This window comes from Juglans microcarpa x Juglans regia, chromosome 1D (genome assembly GCF_004785595.1).
Source record: "Juglans microcarpa x Juglans regia isolate MS1-56 chromosome 1D, Jm3101_v1.0, whole genome shotgun sequence".
In the NCBI taxonomy this organism is placed as follows: domain Eukaryota; kingdom Viridiplantae; phylum Streptophyta; class Magnoliopsida; order Fagales; family Juglandaceae; genus Juglans; species Juglans microcarpa x Juglans regia.
Window position 1 is genome coordinate 48,700,215 of NC_054594.1, and position 20,769 is coordinate 48,720,983.

General features: G+C 38.5%; 3 protein-coding genes across 7 annotated transcripts; 1 reads left to right on the forward strand and 2 right to left on the reverse strand.

Annotated features, from left to right (window-relative positions):
* Positions 1-4,759: 4,759 nt before the first annotated feature.
* Positions 4,760-9,352, reverse strand: LOC121267754 (probable serine/threonine-protein kinase nek3). Its single transcript, XM_041172137.1, has 5 exons — positions 8,522-9,352; positions 8,100-8,223; positions 7,003-7,117; positions 5,509-6,534; positions 4,760-5,342 (listed from the first exon to the last, which is right to left on the reverse strand). The coding sequence occupies exons 1-5, from the start codon at positions 8,715-8,717 to the stop codon at positions 5,085-5,087; spliced, it is 1,719 nt and encodes a 572-aa protein (XP_041028071.1). The 5' UTR covers positions 8,718-9,352; the 3' UTR covers positions 4,760-5,084.
* Positions 9,353-12,312: 2,960 nt separating this feature from the next.
* On the forward strand, positions 12,313-15,965 carry LOC121264562 (arginyl-tRNA--protein transferase 1-like). Its single transcript, XM_041168136.1, is given in 6 exon segments — positions 12,313-12,463; positions 12,957-14,090; positions 15,047-15,156; positions 15,159-15,257; positions 15,260-15,360; positions 15,727-15,965. Coding segments are annotated over 6 exon segments (1,662 nt in total). The 5' UTR covers positions 12,313-12,365; the 3' UTR covers positions 15,847-15,965.
* Positions 15,966-16,202: 237 nt separating this feature from the next.
* Positions 16,203-19,218, reverse strand: LOC121249764 (protein yippee-like). 5 transcript variants are annotated; one of them, XM_041148752.1, is made up of 6 exons: positions 19,065-19,218; positions 18,766-18,885; positions 17,631-17,674; positions 17,052-17,160; positions 16,905-16,960; positions 16,203-16,587 (listed from the first exon to the last, which is right to left on the reverse strand). In XM_041148752.1, exons 2-6 carry the CDS (start codon positions 18,859-18,861, stop codon positions 16,503-16,505), a joined length of 390 nt encoding a protein of 129 aa, XP_041004686.1. In that variant the 5' UTR covers positions 18,862-18,885; positions 19,065-19,218; the 3' UTR covers positions 16,203-16,502. The 5 variants fall into 5 exon arrangements, with proteins under 5 accessions (XP_041004686.1, XP_041004764.1, XP_041004841.1 ...); XM_041148830.1 differs by having other exon boundaries at positions 18,766-18,957; positions 19,065-19,167; XM_041148907.1 differs by having other exon boundaries at positions 18,766-18,867; positions 19,065-19,109.
* Positions 19,219-20,769: the final 1,551 nt, after the last annotated feature.

A 20,769-nucleotide genomic window follows, 5' to 3' on the forward strand; every position in this document is an offset into this window, starting at 1 on the left:
TCTGAAGCAATCGTAGTGACAGGAATGGCTAGCACATCTCGGGCCACACGGGAAAGGACTGGATACTTGGTGGAATTAACTTTCCACCAAGTTAATAACTGAAATACATCACTAGGTGCCTCGACAGCTTCCATAAAATATCGTTCAACCTCAGATATACAATGCATAATATTCCTTGTTGACATGAGTTGATGATACTGCTGTATAATACGATTGCCTCTAACCCCTACAGATGGGTCAGTATCACCTGAAGAAACTGTGAATCCTGTCGGCCTCGAATGTGAGGAGCTACCAACTACGGATGAAAACTGAGCACTAGTACTGTAGTGATGATATAAGTCATCAACATCATTTTTTAGCAATTTAATAAACTCTGCAGCCTTCACTGCCCGAGGACGGAATTTATCCAAAATTCTAGAACGGTCAACTTAACTCGGGGGTCAAGGATCACAGCCACAAATAACAATCTATTTATCTTCTCAATATTCTCCCAATATTTTATCATATTTGATCTTCATCCTCGTAGCCATAGCAGATAACAATCCAGCAGAGTCAGTACAACTATTTTCCAACTGGAAGTGAAGCTCCGAGAGGTCGTTGAAAAATGAGTTCGCAGTCGTATATTTGGATCCAGATAGCCGCATGGTTATCTCATAAAAAGTTCTTAAAAATTCAACAAAATAACTCACACTGGTCCAATCATGTGCGTCCGGCGCACCGAGCCCCTATCCTGCTGGCTCCAACAAAGCATACCTCAGGCCCCCATCCTCGACCTCCATCCGCTCGAATGTTTTTTGGTACTTCTGTGCCACATCCAACATCATGTATGTAGAATTCCATTGAGTCGGAACGTCCAAGCACAGAATACTAGAACATTCAATCTTCAGATCTTCTGCTATTGCCTTAAACTTGGCAAGCCTTTGAGGGGAACCCCTCACATATCGTACAATGTTGCGGACTCGGGTTATGGAATCATGAACCTCTTTTAATCCCTCAACAACTATGAGGTTAATGATATGAGTACAACATCGAACGTGAATAAACTCGTGGGCCCGAATGACATCATCTCTCACCGTCGTGTTCCGCTTAAACCAATCAATTGCTGTTTCATTCGCACTGGCATTGTCAACTGTAATACACAGCACTTTTCGAATTCCCTAGTTCTTTAAAACAATCATCCATCTTCGCCCCAATGGATGCACCTTTATGATCCACAATTTCTTTAAAACCAATAATTTTTTTATGCAAAATCCACTCATTGTCAATGTAGTGTGCTGTGATACACATGTAGCAGACGTTCTGTATGGAAGTCCATGTGTCAGTCGTAAAAGACACTCTCTGGCCAGTGGTAATAAACATCTTCCTCATCTCCTCCTTGTCCTTCGCATGCCTCTTCATACAATCTCGCATCACTGTATACCGTGATGGAATGGAAAATCGTGGCTCAACAAAATTTAGAAACTTTCGAAAGCCTCGACTGTGGTAAATGGCATCTCATTAGTAATTATCATCTCTGCAAGCATGTCCCTCAACATCTTCTCACTGTATTGAGGGATGACCAATTTCTTAGTTTGTGTACCATCAGTGGCTGTAGAAGTTTGGTAACTGAGGTTGGTCTGATCAGTGGCTTGCAATCCCTTCGCTATCTTATATCGTTGACAACCATTTAGATGTGCTATTAACACACTGGTACCTTGCTTCTTCGAATGGCATCCACAAAGTGATCCACAGTAATGGCATCTTGCTACTGGGTTCGCAATTTCACCAGGAATTTTGGTGAAATGCTCCCATGTCCACGACCTCTTTTTAGAAGGTCGTGGTGGTTGATATTGCTCAATGGGCATCTCCTCCTCTTCGTTGAACATATTCTCATCCTTTGTATCAACTGGGAGTGGGAGTCGACTACTCGCACAAGATGTAGCTGCTCTAGATGTAGCTGCCCTAGATGTGGCTCTAGGGGTGGAAGTACCCACCGGTGTAAGAGTTGTAGCATTGGCATCCGCCACATCCCTTTGTGGACGATCATCTCCACTGTCTAGGATCCATATCACAATCAATGAAGCTGAAAAAATTAAATTAGAAGCAAAAAATTAGTTTAAAAATAAACTAGGTATTGTATTATACAATAGGACATGTATTATTGTATCATAATATATTATTGTATCGATGTATTATTACATCGAGGTTCGGTTGACTTGCGCTCGACTCAGCGGAACCCATCCAGAGAGGTTCGCTCGACGTGCGCTCGACATTCGCTCGAGCGGAACCCATCCAGAGAGGTTCGCTCGACGTGCGCTCGACGTGACACTCGAGCAAAACCCATCCAGAGAGGTTCGCTCGAAATGCGCTCGACATGGCGCTCGAGTAGAATCCATCCAGAGAGGTTCGCTTGACATGCGCTCGACGTGGCGCTTGAGCAGAATCCATCCAGAGAGGTTCGCTCGACGTGCGCTCGACGTGGCGCTCGAGCAGAATCCATCCAGAGAGGTTCGCTCGACTTGCGCTCGACGTGGCGCTTGAGCCAATGTTCAATACAACGTGCGCTCGACTTGCGCTCGACGTGGCGCTCGAGCCAATATTCAATACAACGTGTGCTCGACTTGCGCTCGACACCTCGCTCGAGGGCAAGTCTGCAATACGTAAAATTCAGGGTTTTGAGCGCCGTGTTGGGACTATATTGAATATTCAATACAACCAATTCACAAGAATCACAACTGCTGGCTCCAATTCATAAGAGACGTGCTTGAATTAAATTTAGGGCTCATAAATTTAGGGCTCACCGTAGGTGGAAGCTGAATAGAGGAGCAACGAGGAACGGCGGCACGTAGGAGCAACGACGAACGGCGGCACGCTGGCACTGGGACGGAAGACGCAAGAGAGAAGGGATGGTTCAGTCACTAGGATGGGAGACGCGAGAGAGAAGGGAGAAGGAAGAAGAAGAAGAACTGGAGAAGGAAGAAGAAGGGGGGGAACGTATGAGGAGAAGGCTTCCTTAGGAAGACATATGAAACGACGCAGTTCCATATTAAGTGGAACGGTGTCGTTCAATAATTTTTTTTTAAACCCAGCTGTAAAACGACGTCGTTTTACAGCTGGGTTTAAAAAAAAATTCGGAGTCGGAGTCGGAGCTACAAGGAGCTCCGACTCCGACTCCGACTCCGAATCACTATTCGGAGTAGTTCCGAATTCCGACTCCGAATTTCGACAACTCCGACTCCGTCGGAGTTGGCGTCGGAGCGGAGGTCGGACGGAGTCGAAATTCTCAAAATTTTGCACACCCCTAACTGCTAGACAGGTCTGTGGGAGTTAGTTCTTGGCTGTTGTTTTGAAAGTATTCACTTCTGTGCATCAGCACTCAAAGCGCTTAGGTTCCTAGTCTGGATTCTTTCTTCCTCCGCCTCAGTATCGTTGTGATTATCTTCCCTCGAAGCTATCTTCTTCTGTTGCCTTTGCTATGTCATTTACTTCTCTTGTGAAAAGGTTTATATCCAGAATCCGCTCCACTCTTTCTGGCAATGCCATCTTAACGAAGTTGTGGAGGCTGAAACCATCTTTAAACATTTTGTCAGTGGGTCTCTTTCTTGAATCCCCTGAGCATCTCCAACATAAATATCCCGTAGCTATAGGCATCTCCCTGTCTTCACGCCTCACCACCCATTCCCGCACTCTGCAATTCATATTTTTCACTTGCATAATTAATGTGAAAATGATTTCTCATAGCTGCTTGACAAGTACTTCAAAAATATACAAATTTTATGTTTTTAAAAATTCTAGTTTGCACCCCTAAACAACCACAATTTTTTCAAATTGTAATCAAAAGCAACAATTTGTGTCCCAAACAATCACATTCTCTCATTTTGAACCCTAAATTTTTAAGTAGATTGACTAAATACACTTGCCACAAATATAAAATTAAGTAAATACCCTGAAGTTATAATAAAAATATGAAAAAAATACTATAAATAAATAAAACAAAATAAAAATAATACACTAATGTAATATAAAAGTAAAAAAATTAAAGAAAAAAAAAAAAAAAAAAACAGGGTGACCTGTGTTACTGTGTAGACCATTTTTTAGCTCTCATATTTTTAAAATTTTAACGGGTACATTTTAGGAAATGTGGGTGTAAATTTAGAAAATGTTTTACTTTGGAGTACAAATTTAGGAGTTTGGTAGTTTGCACTTTGTAAGAATACAATTAGTGATTCTTGTCAACTAGCTATGATCATGATATGGAAGCTTAATAATTATTTACCTGTAGCAGTGTAGCCAAGGGAACCCTTTATTCCAACCGTGCTGGTTTGGTTTTGGGAAACATTATTGGTTGTAGAAAGGAGCCTTGCCAAACCAAAATCACCATCACGAGTAATCGTGTCATTGTCGAGAAGAACGTTGCTTGGCTTTGAATCACAATGAATAATTGGTGTTTGAAGGTGGTCATGAAGATAAAAGTACTGCAGAAGCGACATCAATTGCAATATCTAGTCTTTGAAGAAGATTCAAATTTCTTGGTTGATTTCCATTGTCATCTGGATGCTGTCATCTGGATGCAGCCACTTCACTAGGCTTCCATTTTCCGTAATTTCGAAAACTAGTGCGTTGAATTCATTACCATTGTAGTCTACACTGGAGAAGCACGTTAAGATCTTAACGTGATTCCGATTTCGTGTATTTCTTTAACATATTGTTTAGTTTAGTTTTGAATGTTTGTCTCAGCGAAAGCATGAGAATAGTAATCTTGAATCAGGAAGGAAAGCGGTTGAGAAAGTAATTTGAGTTTCTAGTTTTCAATGACGAGGGTCCAAACTTTCCAAAGAAAGTACACAACAAATAACAGAATGCGAAGGACTGTTCAGTACATATCGAGTTTCCCTAGTGGAACAACCATGAATTACATAATCTCTCAAATCCCAACAATTCCAATAACTTTAAATTAATCGTAGAAGCATGACTTCGGTCAGGTCATTTGAGAAAGTGGATTCTCTTTAGCAGTCAGGATGATTCAGATTCAAAATGAAATGAGATTATAGGGAGACTACAGTCTACAATGCAGTTATATCTCAGGATAATAGGCCTTAGAACTATCACCTGCCACGCACACTAGCAGGTGATCGACCACCTCGCTCACTGCCAATCTCGTCTTCTAGTTCACTCCCATCTAAACATAAGCCATTATTGTTCACGCTAACTTCAGAACTAGCATTGCTGCTCGTGGCAAGAGGAGAGTCTGAAACACTAATAGCTCTGCTTCGTGAAGGCCCCGACCTTACACTGTACATAGATGATGCTGGAATATTTGTCATCAATGGCCGTAAATTACCTGGAATGCTTCGCCTTATATCCTGCTCGAGTGAAACTTGAATCAGAGAATTTCTTTTGAAAACAAGTATGAACAAATGAACGAGGGATGAGCATCTCATGCCACAGAAACTTTTGTAATGACATCAGAGAATCTGCACTGAACTGATGCCAATGCAAATGCTCATAACATGGAAAGAATATACTTACCATATGCCTTATGGCCATATCCAGGGATTTCTTTGAAAGCGTTCTTCCAAAGCCTGAACTGTCAGGGGATGAGGATGACTTTCCTGAGAGATTACCACAAGGAGAATGCTTGTCATCCTGCTTTGGCGGTGCCAGTTTCCGCATGTTTATTACCCTTTCGACCATTTTCGTTCCAATTAAGACTGGGCTCACATTGTCATTAACTTTAGAATACCCACGACTCACTGCAGGAACAGAGCCACCACTGGCATGTTTTGTGGGGACCCGTCCTCTTGAAGGAGAGCATGATTGCCGTCTTGGTCTTCCATTAGAACCAGGCTCAATGGAGGAAGATCGAGAACTAGGTTGTCCAGGCCTACCCCTTGTTGCTGATAGTGGCCTTTCAGGAACTGATGTCCTTAAATTCGGTGGCGCATCAAGTGAGAAACCAGGCATCTCTGAGGGTTTCCATGGCCTGGACTTCACTGTTGGGGAAGTGCCACGTGATGGCACGGAATTTCTTGATGATGTTGGAGCTGGCTTTGAAACTGAAGAAGATGATTTAATTGAAGGAGAAGATACACTGGCTGTACTCGATGGTGTGGATGGTCGCCTAGTGGGTGTTGCCGCCCTTGATGTGGACTTGGATGGAGGTAAAGTAGGTCTGGCAGTTGGAGTTGAAGATCTTGATGTAGATCTGGATAAAGGTGTAGAGGATCGTGCTTGTACTGCAGGCTTGGCTGCAGGAACTGTGGACTTATTTGCAGGTAGCGTTGACTTAGCTGCGGGAACTGTGGGCTTAGTAATAGAAACTGAGGGCCTAGTTGAAGACAAGGTCGCTCTTGATGTGGGTGTTGAGGATCTTGAAGGTTTCGACGTCGTGGTCAATATGGGACGCCCGGTTGGTGTTGCAGGTCTTGATCCTGGACCCCCTGATGACGAAGGCCTGCGAGTCCCAGCACTTGAATTGTTCAACCCAGGGGAAGAAGCTGCTGGTTTAGATATTAAGTTGCTCCTTGTAGTAGGCTCTGGCTGTAGGTTTGCTAACTACAAAAAGCACAAAGGAATGACTTCCCATATTGGCTTCATGAATTCAAGCATAATGTTAACCTCGAAATACTAAATACCGAAATGCCATTAAAATTGCCTCATGGCCATTGAATTTCAAAGACTTGAGATATATTTGAGAAAAAACATAATTATTTCAGGGGGGAACTACAACAATCTTTAACTTCAACATAATTTTTTTTCTATAAGTATCAACTTCAAACGAAACTAAGGTCTTAAAATAGCTTAATATTCCTAAAACTGTGAAATTTTCAATTCAAGTAATCGAAAGAACACTGTCAGACAAGATATATATTTTTTGATAATAACAGTAGACAAGCAATATTTGAATTGGTACCAAGAGTTTGAATGTTCAGATAAATGCACATGTGAAATTCAGAACCTCAAACAACCATCATTCACTGAGGACAGAAGTGTATAAACCATGAAACTTTTATAACTGCTTACCCTAGACTTCAGCACAGTGGGGCGAGCCTTTGGGGTACCAAGCTGACTCATTATTGTCTTTTGCGATCCCACCTCCAATGAAGGAAATAGAGGTGTTCCAGGAGGGGTTAGAAGCCTGAAAATAGAAGAAAACTCTATTGATATTGGCTAAAATAACACTCATTGACACCTATTTACATATATGTAAAAAATAAATAAATAACATCACAGTATGACATTACAAAATTTCTATGGCAGAAAAACTAAAACAAATTTTCTTTTTGAGGATCACAAGATTTTTTTTCATTCTGATGATAGAAGTTAGAACCTTTGAAAATGTCTTTCAATCAAATCCACAATGTATCCACTTCCATCACCTACACATAAATATCAATAACTGCAAAAAATATTCTCTTCTTCCACGTAGGTTTCTCTAATGTATGCTTACCGTGTACTTAGTGGCACCTCTTGCTCATAAATACAAATTGTCCTACATATCTTTTTTTTTTTTTTAATTGGCACCGTGTGTCCAGGAACAACATCCCAACTAATCCCGGGGGTGCACAAGCCATCGGCAAGGAGTTTCCCGCAAGTGCACCTCAGGTAATTCAAAGGAAAAATCCTCCAATCCGATGGCCCCTAGAGATTGTTTGCATCCAAGGGGATTTGGACCTTAGACCTGGGGAGAGCATACCCCAAACCCAAGGCCTTTACCACTTGAGCCAACCCCTAAGGGTTAATTGTCCTACATATCAAACAAGTTTCTTTTCTTCTTCATTTGGTTTGGGGGATGTAGATCCTTTTTTTTTTTTTTTTTTTTTTTTTTTTTTGACAAGGAAAAAATTATTTGGAACTACATCCCATAATTCAAGTTAATACTGCTTCTGAAACGTCAAACCAAGAGTAAGACCCAGTGAAATTGCGATAACAAGTGGGATGACAAAAATCTAGTCCCAACTGACACTATGTTAATTTGCACAAGGAAGACTTAAGAAAAATTGTTTGCTCTCTGGAATCTATCTCAGCTAGTGATGACTAGAACCCACATGAGAAAACGGAAACTCAACTAAAATTAGCAAACCTTACAATACGAATGTAAGAGGAAATAAGCACGTTACCAATCATAGTCATTTTTATCATTGTCAGAATTGAGGAAATCGTCAGTACTGGTCTTGCGTGGTGGTGCCAGCGCCGCCATCGAGGATGAAATATTAAATATTGGAGAAGTTCCGGGCTTTGATCCTGCAATAGGAACGACACCGAATTACAAACACGATACCAATCATCAAGACCAATTGCTCTCGCTGCATATATCAAAAGTTCACACAACTGCAAATATAGACCAAGTTAGCAGCCTAATTGAAGAAGACTAATTGAAGAAGAATACAAACCCAGTAGTGAACCATAGCAAAACCTATCTTTTATGTAATTCGACGTTTTATGAATAACATCGACATGAGAACGATCACGATACATTTTGTACACTTTTAAAGCCCTCAGAAGCGCAAAATTTCCCAACAAAACTTGAAGAAATCTGTACCTAAAGGCGCATCGAAATCTTCGGAGTTGTTTAGAAGGTCATTCCGTTCCTTCTCGCGCTTCTTCATCTCAAGGAACAGTGCGAGCTCCTCTTCCTTCTCATTCTTCCTCGAGGCCCTAAGAACTCCCAACTGCTGCTGCCTCTGCCTCATCGCCGCTTGCATTTGCGATTCCTGGGCCCTAAAACTCCGATTCATCGCTAAAACCCTAGCTCACGACCCCCCGAAATTAGAAACAAAAAAAATTTCAGATCAAAGCAAAGAAAGCCCCAAATCCCTAAGCGAAAACCTACTTAGCCTATCATTCCTGCCTCTAACCGCCGCAGGAACTTCTACAACACCAAACACTTTCTTTAAACCACAAGCAGCAAGAATTAGATCTGAAACCGAAAGCGCAATCTACACATTTTATAAGACTTTGTCCGAACAAGAACTTTGACCTCATCCAATGCCAGGGACTTGTCAGAAAGATTGAGAGCTTGAGAGAGAGTATCTTCAGCTCGCGAAAACCTCCATCGTAGCGGAGTGAAGCTGAAACCTAGAGGAGGTAGAGATTGTGTTTGAAGGAACCGTCAATGAAGCTGAACGAAGCCGAGGACAGATGTCTGAGATTTCACAGTACAGAGAGAAAGAGGAGAAGTGGCATTAAATGGTAAATAGGTGGGGTTTGGAGTCCGAAAAGGGGAAAAGAAAGGGGCTTGGACCTACAGCTCTCGTGGTTTCTTATCACTTAAAGCCTACGTTTTAAGGTTGGGCATTTGGTTGGGCATGTAATGACGATAATACCCTGTCCTACTACTCCTGTTTTTCTTTCTTCGAAGCTCCTTTTGAATTTTGAAACTGTGGATTGCAGTTTTACCCCTGATTTCTTCTATAATTCTGTTTGATACGCTTTTCAGTTTTTTTCTTAACAAACTTTATTATTTAATAACAAGAAGTCTGAAGAAGACTTGCAAAGGGCGTTGGTAGAAGCTATGCAACAGCTAAACTGGAGCAAGAGGCCCAATACAATAAAGCCGAATTAGGCCGAAGACCCACGATGATAAAATGGCCCAAAACTAAAAGCAAGATCAATATGCCTTTCTTGCATAAGAGAGAGCTTGAACCTCAGCTGAAACGACGGTGGTTGGTGTCTGCTCAAGACAAAAGTGTTAGAAGCATATGTAATCAACATATAGATAATAGATCACTCTAAAGGCTGATTGTTGCAAGGGGTCAGTCTCAAGCTGAGGGACATAAAGAGGGTGGCCGACCAGTAAGATGATGTCAAGACAAGCTCGAGCATCGTGGGATCATTCACATGTAGCCTCCTCTACGAGTAAAAAACTAAGCCAACCAGGGGACGTACCTACAATTGCTCTCTCTCTCTCTCTCTCTCTCTCTCTCTCGTGTGCAACTTTTGATATGATTTTTACTACAACGATACTATATACAATCGTGAAGTGCGTAAATATCGTGCAGTCATTTTAAAAAAGAATGAAATCTATTATAAAAAAATTAATTTTTTTTACGTGGATCCTATATTTATTTACTTTTTTCAAAACGATTGCAACTATCATGAAAAATTATTAAGAGTAATATTACATATAATTATAGAATGTTTAAATTTAACGTATTACTTTTTAAAAATATAATTGAATCTAATATGCACATGAAAAATTTTCTAATAATAAATCCTACATCTTTTTTTTTTAAAAAAAAGCACCAGACCTACGTGCTTTATTATTTAGCATTACTTAAAGTGCCTGTTTGGATATGGAGATCATCTCACCTCATCTCATCTTATCTAATTTTAACTAATAATCTCATTATCATTCACAAATTATTTTAATTTATCTAATCTCATATCACTATTCAAGCAAGCCCTAAAATTGACATACATTGATGGTATAAAAAATTCTAAACATAAGTTTTATATTCTTACACATTTTTTAAAAATATATAATTTTATTTTTTTATTTTTATATTTCATAAAATATAAAAACATAAAATCACATATTTTTTAAGAATATATAGAACCGTCTATGACTGATTGTAGTATACACTTTTTGTTTGCATCCGCAAGTTGCGTTTTAATTTTGCTGACGTGGGTGTGGAGACTGAAGAGTAATATTTTTACAGAGAAAATAACAACGGTAAACAAGGTTGCGATCGAATCTCAGACTACTTTTGCTGGGAGTCTGGGACAGAATTTTGACAGAAACGAAGGGTCTGGTGGTGTTCGCCGAAGTCGTTAAGTGGCGGGGAATATGAGGAGCGATGGCGGCAGTAGCAGTAGCGGTAGCGGCTTTAGCAGTAGCAGAGGGGAAAGCGTTGTGGCAGACTACGGAAGGCGCAAAAGCTCTTGCGGCTATTGCAGATGCCCCGGTCGCACCAGCATCTCTCACGGTCCGTCTTTCTTTCTATTTATTAATTATTGTTATTTCTTGTATAATATAAATATGCTGAATTGTTAGTTTTATGATTTGGTTGTGATTGAACAAACTGTTTATTTCTTAGTGATTATTCTGTGTTCATCAGGGGTTTATTCCTTTGTTAATTGGGAAAGGATGCGTTTGTTGAATTTGGGACGAATCTTTATTTAGTTTCCATGCGTGAAAGTGCGTACGCTTGTGAGGACTTATTGATATGTTTATTTTGTTCAACTAAGGGGGGTTACCATGAGTATTTGCAAGTTAACCCGAAAGAATTGAGCTTCGTGAGCATTCCTCGTCCATTGATCATTCTTTGACATAATACTGGGAAAAACTGGATCGGTGAGGCGTCTGTTGTTGACAATTTAGCACAGGCAGTGACTCATGCAAAGGCGCTCATATTATGTAATATTGAGATATTGAAAGCAAAAGATCGTTTGTTCATATTGAATAGGGGTTGTCCTTAAAAAAATAGTTTCCCATTTGGATTTTGAAAAGTGAATAGACTAGTTTTTGCACCCACACACATTTTCAAACATACATGCGTGCGTGTGCATTTGTGTTGCACACACACACATGTTTATTTCACCATTCTTTGTCTAAAACAAACACGAGTAAGGTAAAAGGCTTCTCATTTAGTTTTTTCTTCTTGTTTCTCTTTTCTTTTGCAGGTTTGTGGGCGAATAGAATCACGGTTGATGACTATCAAGGTGGAAGCAGCTTCTTGCTCTATGTTGCAAAGCAAACACTTGTTTTTTGCACGCAGATATCAGTCAGTTGATTATTGTTCCAGAAAAGGGTCACATTTTTTCATTGTTACCCAACATCAAACTTTGCAGTGGCATGTCCTTGCGGTGCCACTGGGAATTTTGTGGTTGTCTCACTAGTCTACCCTATATGTGATATATAATGGTGCCATGGCAATTGTAGTGTTATGTCTATCTATGAAGTCTTCCCCCAATCCCTGGAGGCCCTGGTAATACTACTGAGGGCCATCATTTATCTCCTTGAATGAGAATAATGTGGACCTAGAGGAAAAACTTAGTTATTTTTGTTATGTTACAGATTTTATGTTTAAAAAAACTTCCATGATGTCTGTGCCTAATTAAATAGGATATTTAGTGTGAGTAATGACATTGTGATAAGTGCCTCTAGAGCGTACAGATGAATATTGTGATATTGCAATGCATATCAAAGATTTTCTTTTATCATCACATATGTCGGAGTTAAATGGTTATTTTCTCTTCTGTTTTCTGGTTTGCTGGCTCTCATTGTTCTGCAACCATAATAAAATATCCATTACTTCAGGTTTTCAGCACTTCTGCTAGTTATGATTATGTCTTGACTGCCCTTTCATAAATCTATTAGCCCTTTGGCAGATCTTCTTGACCAAGGTTGGAGGAGATCTGGCTCCTTTCTCTACAAACCTGACATGGAAACAACATGCTGCCCTTCTTACACTATTCGTCTGCGGGCAGCTGATTTTTTTCCTTCTAAAGAGCAACTCCGGGTGTCTAGACGAATGCAAAGGTAACCTAAGTTTTTGTATGTTTAGTCATTTGCAACTCATATTCTTTTATTAGCTTATACTTTATTATTTACCAGCTTTTATACTATGCTCTAACTGAAGATATTGTCATTAATTTAATATTATCTCTACCAGAAAATTTGAGCTACCCTGATTGCTGAGCATCCCTAATGACTGAAAGAGTTGAAAGGGGTGTATTTTGACCTTTATTAGAGGATCAAACTTCGGAAGTTAAGATGATCTCATCTAATGAGTATTTTCTTCCTACTAATATGTCAAATATTTTCTCACTTATTTCTCAGATTAGACCATGGGTTTTCTTTTCTATTTGGGTTTTCCTATGGATTTTAGTAGATTGCAATAGCTGGTGACATCCTCCTTCAATATCAGCAAACTGATTTGCTTCATGTTGCTAGTTATCTCTTATTTCTAGGCACAGCTTATCTTGTTCTGAATTTTGTTCTGTATAGGGTACTGACAGCCTGTCATGCCTAGGTTTTTAGATGGCACATTGGATATTCAGAAACCAGTTAACCTAATAGATGATCCAACTTCTAAGGATACATCCTGCTGTGCTGGTAATGAAGTTTCAAGCTCATCGACAAAGGAATTGTTGTCCAGTAACAATGAGACGAATAACAAAGCAGAACAACTACTGAATTATTTGTCTGACCAAATTGAAAATGCAATACACACATTTAAGGAAAGTGGAGAATATCATTATGATATTCAATTGCCAAAAGCTTCTGTCAAAGCGGTCGCACAAGCCAAAAGGAAGCTACTAATTAAAGGATCAGAAGATCTGCTGTACTCCAGTAATATTGCATTCAAAATAGCTGCTGCTATAAGGCGCGCACAGACATGTGATAAACATCAGCCGAAACTATCAAGACACTCTGCAGAAGAAGATGAGTTGTCTCCAAAATATATTGCAGAAAAACTGGCAAGTTCTTTAAGTCACCTGGCAGAAACTTACAATCTGTTAATCAAGGCTTGCAATGGACACATAAATTTTTATTCTGCTAGCGAGAACTCTTCATCAGATGGAATTGTTGAAATTCATTCAAGTTCAAAATCTGGAGCAGGTTGTGCAAGTAAAAAGTCCTGTTTGAAGAAGAGCACCGAACAACCTCAGGGGAAAAGGCGGAGGCTTGAGATACTTTTGAAAAGGTCCAATTTCGATCCTGAAGAATTTGCTTTATATAGGCAATATCAGATTAAAGTGCATAATGATACACCAGATCATGTCACTGAAAGCTCATACCGAAACTTTTTGGTCAACACTCCCTTAGTATTTGTTCCATCAACTGGTGATGGTATCATTCCTAATTGTGGCTTTGGTTCTTTCCATCAGCAATATGTGATTGATGGTAGGCTAGTTGCAGTTGGTGTAATAGATATCCTCCCTAGATGTTTGTCAAGTAAATACCTGTTCTGGGACCCAGACTTTGCCTTCCTATCACTAGGGAAGTACTCAGCCCTGCAAGAAATAGGTTGGGTCAGAGAAAATCAAGCCCATTGCCCTAGTCTTCAATATTACTATCTTGGCTATTATATTCATTCCTGCAGTAAGATGAGATATAAAGCAGCATATCGCCCGTCCGAGCTTCTCTGTCCTCTTCGTTACCAGTAAGTTCTATATCTATCAACTGTTTCCCTTCTCTACTTTATCCATCTTACAAAGTTATAATGCATCACCATTCATCCCCATCACTAGCTCTTAAGGTTTGGTTTGAGAAATTTCTGACATTCGTGAGTAAAACCAGAGTCAATGATCAAGACACCCTTGAGAGAAAAATATATTGTATGTAAAATTCCTGGAGATTACTTATAAAAAAATACAAGAAATTTGTAATAGAGAATATTTACCTAGAGCTTTGAAAACGTGGTTGCACCATCCAGATATTGTTTCCCACCATCAAAACAAACAAACAAACAAAACAAGGATAAAACAATTTACTTCCCACCATTCAGATCTCAAAAGTGGATCTGTTTTGCTGCATTGAGTCCTAATCACTTTTTGCTTGTCTATATGGCGTTCAAAGGTTACGTTTGGCTACTGAGGAAGTTCTATTACAAATTTCTTGTATTTTTTTATAAGTAATCTCCAGGAATTTTACGTACAATATATTTTTCTCTCAAGGGTGTCTTGATCATTGACTCTGGTTTTACTCACGATTGTCAGAAGTTTCTCAAACCAAAACTTAAGAGCTAGTGATGGGGATGAATGGTGATGCATTATAACTTTTGAGATCTGGTTTGGTTACGTTTGGATACTGAGGTAGTTCCATACATTAGACTATACTCAGCATCCAAACGCACACAAGTATGCCCATATGAAGTGATCTCAAGTGGGTCATGTGTTTTCATCACTGTTTATTGAGAAGACAAATCACTGATGGGATTCACTACTTTTTCAACTTCCCATAATTATTCCATCACTACTACAACAACAAACCAATCATTGATGAGACCGACACTCTTACACAAAACCCATTCAAACATCTTAACTCATTACTATTTACAGATCATCTGAGATACTCTTAACATATTCTTGGCTTACAAAACTGAGAGCTTGTCTCTAGGTGGGTGCCATTTGATATTGCCGGGCCTTTGCTTGACAAAAAGCCATATGTAGTCTTATCAGATTTTGAGATTTTACAAAATGGAGAATCCTCACCACCTCCCATTTCTCATAAGTCATGGAAACGCATCCTGTTGAAATCCTTCACCAAGACTCGAATGATGTTTTTAAGGATGAGGAAGAAGAAACGATTGATACTGGATATGAAAGCTCCTAGAATCAGTCCCGGAAAGCAGTGATCAGGCTTCAACTGAAATGGAACTTGGTGACAGCTGTAATATTTTAATTGGGCCAAATAAATCTCATATGAGATACAATCATACAAGGTATGCATTGTCAACCTGGTGCATTGATGACTCTACGGCATCTTATTATTCTCATTTTGACTATGAAGTTTAATTAGGCAGCTCATATCATATTTACTCATTTTGAAGTAATGATGATTGTTTCCGTTTGGATTTGGTAGAGGAAAATATAGGAGTAACAACCAAAGAAGAAGTCAAGGGAAAAATAATCTAGTCGTCTGATCACAAATTCTCACTAATAGAAGGCCGCTTCCACACTAAAAATGAAATAGTTATAAGGAACTAAAAACTGCGTCCAATGGAAGAAATTACTAACCAGTTGAATTATGTTTCTTAATTCTCCGTGCTTTTACTCTATGGCATTGTTTCTCTACTGAAGGATATGCGACAAGCGTTTGGTCCCGCTGAAAGGAGTTACTTGGAGTCGCAGTTGCGTAGATGCATGAATGTTGTGGGTGCAGAGCTGTTTGAGCGAATGGTCTATTCACTTGTTTGATTTGATTATTTTGAAAAAGATCACTCCCTCGAATTTTTATCTCAAGCAAGGGATGTATGTTCAGAGTAGAAGCTTAGTTAGCTGCCCGTGTTCTCTGTTGATCATATTGGGGGGAGGTCGAAAGCGAGATGTGTTGTAGTTTAACTTTTTACTTCGACTGGGGATTGGTTTGTTTGCTCAATCATCCAATGTCCAATAATGAAGTACAGATTACTAATCCAGGTTCATATAGTTAGTCCATAAAATGAACTGGACTTCTATACAACCCCACGTTCAGCATGTTTGGCATGTAATTTATACTTTTTGATTAATATACAAATTCTTCTTATCAGACCACTACATGTTTGAGAACTGAATTGGGAATATGCAGAATCAATTTCTTTATGGAGGTAAGGCATCCAAGAACTGAACGCGGATGTGCAGAAACAAACTTCCACCACAAGCTTAAGAAGAAATTAAGAGAGGATGGATCGGATATTCTAGAATAGAGAACAAGGGACTGCATTCTGCCCTACCCATTTTGAAGAGGGCAATCACTGGGCAGTACCTACGCCCTGCTCAAGATTCAGAATTTTCCAGAAACTGGCCCTTTCATAGGTAACAAGAGATTCAAACCATTTGTTTAAATAAAGAAGGGGGGTTTAAATAAAGGGTAATTAAGCATCATCTGCATCACTTCCACCAATATGTGCTCCATGGCTGACCCAGTAATTGCTTCCATCGGGACCTGAAACCTTGTATCTGTTCAAATTTGTAACCATATATATTAGCCCAAGTCCACATGGGTTAGAATTGTCACTCGTATTTAACCAGCTTCCTATACAAAGTTCACCCTATGCACTAAATTATTTGATGAACTCATCATAATAAATTAAAATATTAGCTTTCTAGTAGGGTGAAAGCAAGCCTCTAAGGCCAAAACATTTTAAATTCTTGTTTTCTCCTTAAATTCTTCTTCTATAACATTATTGCACCCCCCCCCCCCCCCCCCCAAAAAAAAAAAAAAAAAACCTTAAAAATGCAGAATTGGAATTTGATTTCTCCAAATATCTACTGACCTCTCAAGCACAGATTTTCCTTCCTTGTACTTCTGGCTTTTTTCATGGGCAGTCTCCTGGAAAAACAAACACCATCAAAACAACTAACAGCTATCAAATGGACAAATATAGACCCAAAAATTTTGAATTTATGCCTCTAAATCTTACATATGTCCACCCTACTATTGATCCACAACCAACACAAAATATGTCAGCAACAGTGTGCATCCCAGTCGTCATCACTCTTTCTTCTTTTTCACCAACAGACACATTCACTCTGTCAAAGCATTGAAGATGAAAATTAGAAAAGAAAAATGCATAAAAAGCTTATTGATTTAATTTTTCAAGCAAGCATGTGACTGGGGAAGCCCTTGAAATTCATTCCTCCTCTTGTAATCAAGTGGATGGACAAGAGATAGAAAATGATATATGATGCCCATAAAGTAATAATCAACTGGATGATAAACTAACTTCACCAATGCATATATTAAGTAGAGCATAAAGATAACTGATAAAAAGTATATCTTCAGCCAGTTCCAGAACGAGCAAGAGACATACAAACTGCATCTTGCTCGTGTCTTGAAGCATAAAACAGTAACTATTTTCACTGGCACAGCATTTTCTTGGTCAGTGTTGGTACAACTTTGTAACTAGCACCTTGTGGCAATGGCAACTTTAAGTTAGTTATATGCAGATTATTTGGTGGTGTTGTATTATGTTGAGGTTCCCAAAATCAAGGAAACTTACACCTTATTGAAGAGATAAGCTTTTCCATGCCTGCAGTGGAAAGACTGAATAAAACATGAGCAAAACATGTAGTCAGATCTCAGAACAATTGCTTCTTATAAACTCCCAATTAGCAATGGTTCGACAGTGGAAATTGGAAAGTGCTAATTATCACCAAAATTGAATAGCATCATCCACATATTACATACAGACTACTATCATCTGCAATTTCTCTTTACAAGTGCTGCATCCTGTTCTTATCAGACTGGTGGCAGCATACATCTGTGCATGTATACACATGGACTTGTGTATCCATGCATAAGGGCATGTATGTGTGCTTGCAATACAATTATTTTCAAAACGCTAAAGATGTCTCTCCCTCATTAGAAGTTCCAGAGGAAAGTCGTCCTTTGTAGTCCACTGTATGCCGGCTGCTCATACAACTAGAATTTGATTAAGTTTAGAAGCACAACTTGTGCCCAGAATAAAAGAATGAATCCACTTCTCATTAAAAATTAAAAAATTATTACCTTCCCGAGTTTGAGATCATTGATATCATTATACCTCATTAAGATGCTAAAGATAAAGAAGTGGCGTCCACTTATTGGGCTTTAAAATCCGTTTTTCATCAAAAGACATTAAATTAAATATATAACCTGCTATCGACAAATTACGAGAGAGGCACAAATAGAGATCTTCCAAGCTTCCAGCTTACAAATTATCAAATCACAGTCTCCCAGATGGAATTATTTAGAAGCATCATCAAGCTCGCTTTCATGTGCCACTTAGAAGCTGCGCACATGTTAATAAAATGAAAGGCCTAAATCGACTTTAATAGCCTAAATTGCCTAAGTAGCCTTTTTTTCTCTCTCATTGCATAGATCGTACCTCACTTCCCCATATCTGACAACAAAAATCCCCAAGGGAAAAAAAAACTACAAATTACAACTTGTTATCACACAACTCAACACCCGAAAAAGTAAAAACAAAAAATAAATCAAAACAAACAAAATTCATTAAAAAAAAAAAGCATACAAAAACAGCAAATCCGGCATAAATCAAACAAATTAACAACACCCAGATGGAAATTTCCCAAGATTGTAACAAATTTAGAGATATCTAACTGATTAGAAGGAGGTAAGAGATGAAAAATGACCTTGGAAACGATGTCTTCACAAAGTGCAAGATGGGTCCGGCAGTGCTTGCAACTATAGATCTTCCCCTCGAGATTCACCACAAACAACCTCCCCATGCCTTCCTAGAGTTTTAACAAAACCTATCAATCAAATTCGGAGAGTACGCGAGAATTCAGATGGAGGGTCGTTGAGAAATCGACGAAAGACGATAGCTTGAATAAAAAGGCATGTCAAAATTCAAAGCAGATGAAGCATGCGTGAAGAAGGCGAAAAGAGATGCTAAGAGGAGAACGAAAGAGAGAGATTCGCTGAATATTACCTCCGGTTTGTGACCTTCGGAATAGTCTTTCCGTCTTTAGACGCAATAAAATGGGACGCAGTAGCAATCACGTTACTCAGTTAAAATACCACTTGGTCCGCGAAAGTGGAACCTGATTGCTCCTAAAAATACAAACGTGGAACCTGATTACGTCTGCGTTTACTTTTTTTTCCTTTTCAGTATTCTTTTTTCTAGTTTTAAGAAAAATACAATCCATTTTACAACTTTTTCGGTCATATTTTGCAATTTGTTTGTAATTATATTTTAAAACCCTTTTTTAATTTTTTTAAAGTTTAATAAATTTCACAATAAATGATATGTTAACACCCGACTTATAAATAACATGATTCTTTACATAATAATTATAAAAATATCGTCCTATTATATCTCCAGATCAGAATATATTTAAATAATAAAATTGTAAAATATCCATATCTTGTAGATAACTACAGATATCCAAGTCTAATCTCACTGTAATGAAGCAGTTATTTAATTAATAAATAGATTAATTGTGAGCTTTCTGTGCTTTAGTTAAAAATAAAGAGCAAAAAAATAATCTAAATTTGCAAGTTATGTATAAAGGACAACTTATAAAAATCCGATTATGAGAATTGTACGATGACGCAATTTTATACGTACGAAGAAATTTAATAATTGATAAAGGTCGTTGTTGGTAGCTTTTAGTAAGTGAGCATTTATAATAAATGCTGTTTTTGTTAATAGGAATATGATTTGTTATAACCTATCTTTTTCTAACCCTATTTCATATAGGAAAAAATGATGAATATGTGTATGCATTAGTTTATCGCTTGTTTGGATGGTAAGATGAGGTGAGATAGTTTTAGATCAGTTAAAAAAAATATTAATGTTAGAATATTATTTATTATTATTATTATTGTTTTAGAATTTGAAAAAGTTAAATTATATATTATATTTTATGTAAAAATTATAATGACGAGATGGAGTGAGATTATTTCTGTATCCAAACGAACGTTTAAACTTATATATCAGGTCATTTTTGGGCGTGCAAATTCGTAAATATTGGATAAAAAATGACATAATACGAAGAGGAGGTTGGAAAAGGGGTAGGGGGAATATAATATAAATAAAAATAAGTGGTACTTTACCACAAAGCAGAAGAAGGAATTTGGCCTTGAAGGGTGAAATTTAAGAGTGGTATTGAGTTGAAGTATTGAATAAACAAGTTCCAAACTTGAAAAGAAACTAATCCCTCCACCACCTTTACGCGCAGGAGAAAAGTAGTTGGGCATAGATAAATAAAATGTGAATGAGAAAGTAGGTATGGAATATTACCTACCTACCACGCACAGCTCTACCCTCACCAATAATGCTGCATTTGATGACAAATTCTACTAATTATTGTTCCCAATTGCTTCTTGTCTGTACGGAAGCATTGCTGATAGTAATACGTATGGAAGCATCAAGCACGAAACCATAAAAAAAAAAAAGAATATTCTTGACATCTGCCATTGTGCATATTAGCCAATTTGCACACTTACGTGACACCCATCACACTCTCCCCATCACATAGTTTTCCTCATTTGAAATTTTATCTGAAATTTCTTCATTTCTTTTCTCATCAGAAAAAGTTCTCTACCCAGAGACTTCGTCTTCAACCTCACCCTAACCTCAAGCACGTTGACTGCTCTAGTCCAACCCCCGACTCAGTGCACGTCAGTTGCAC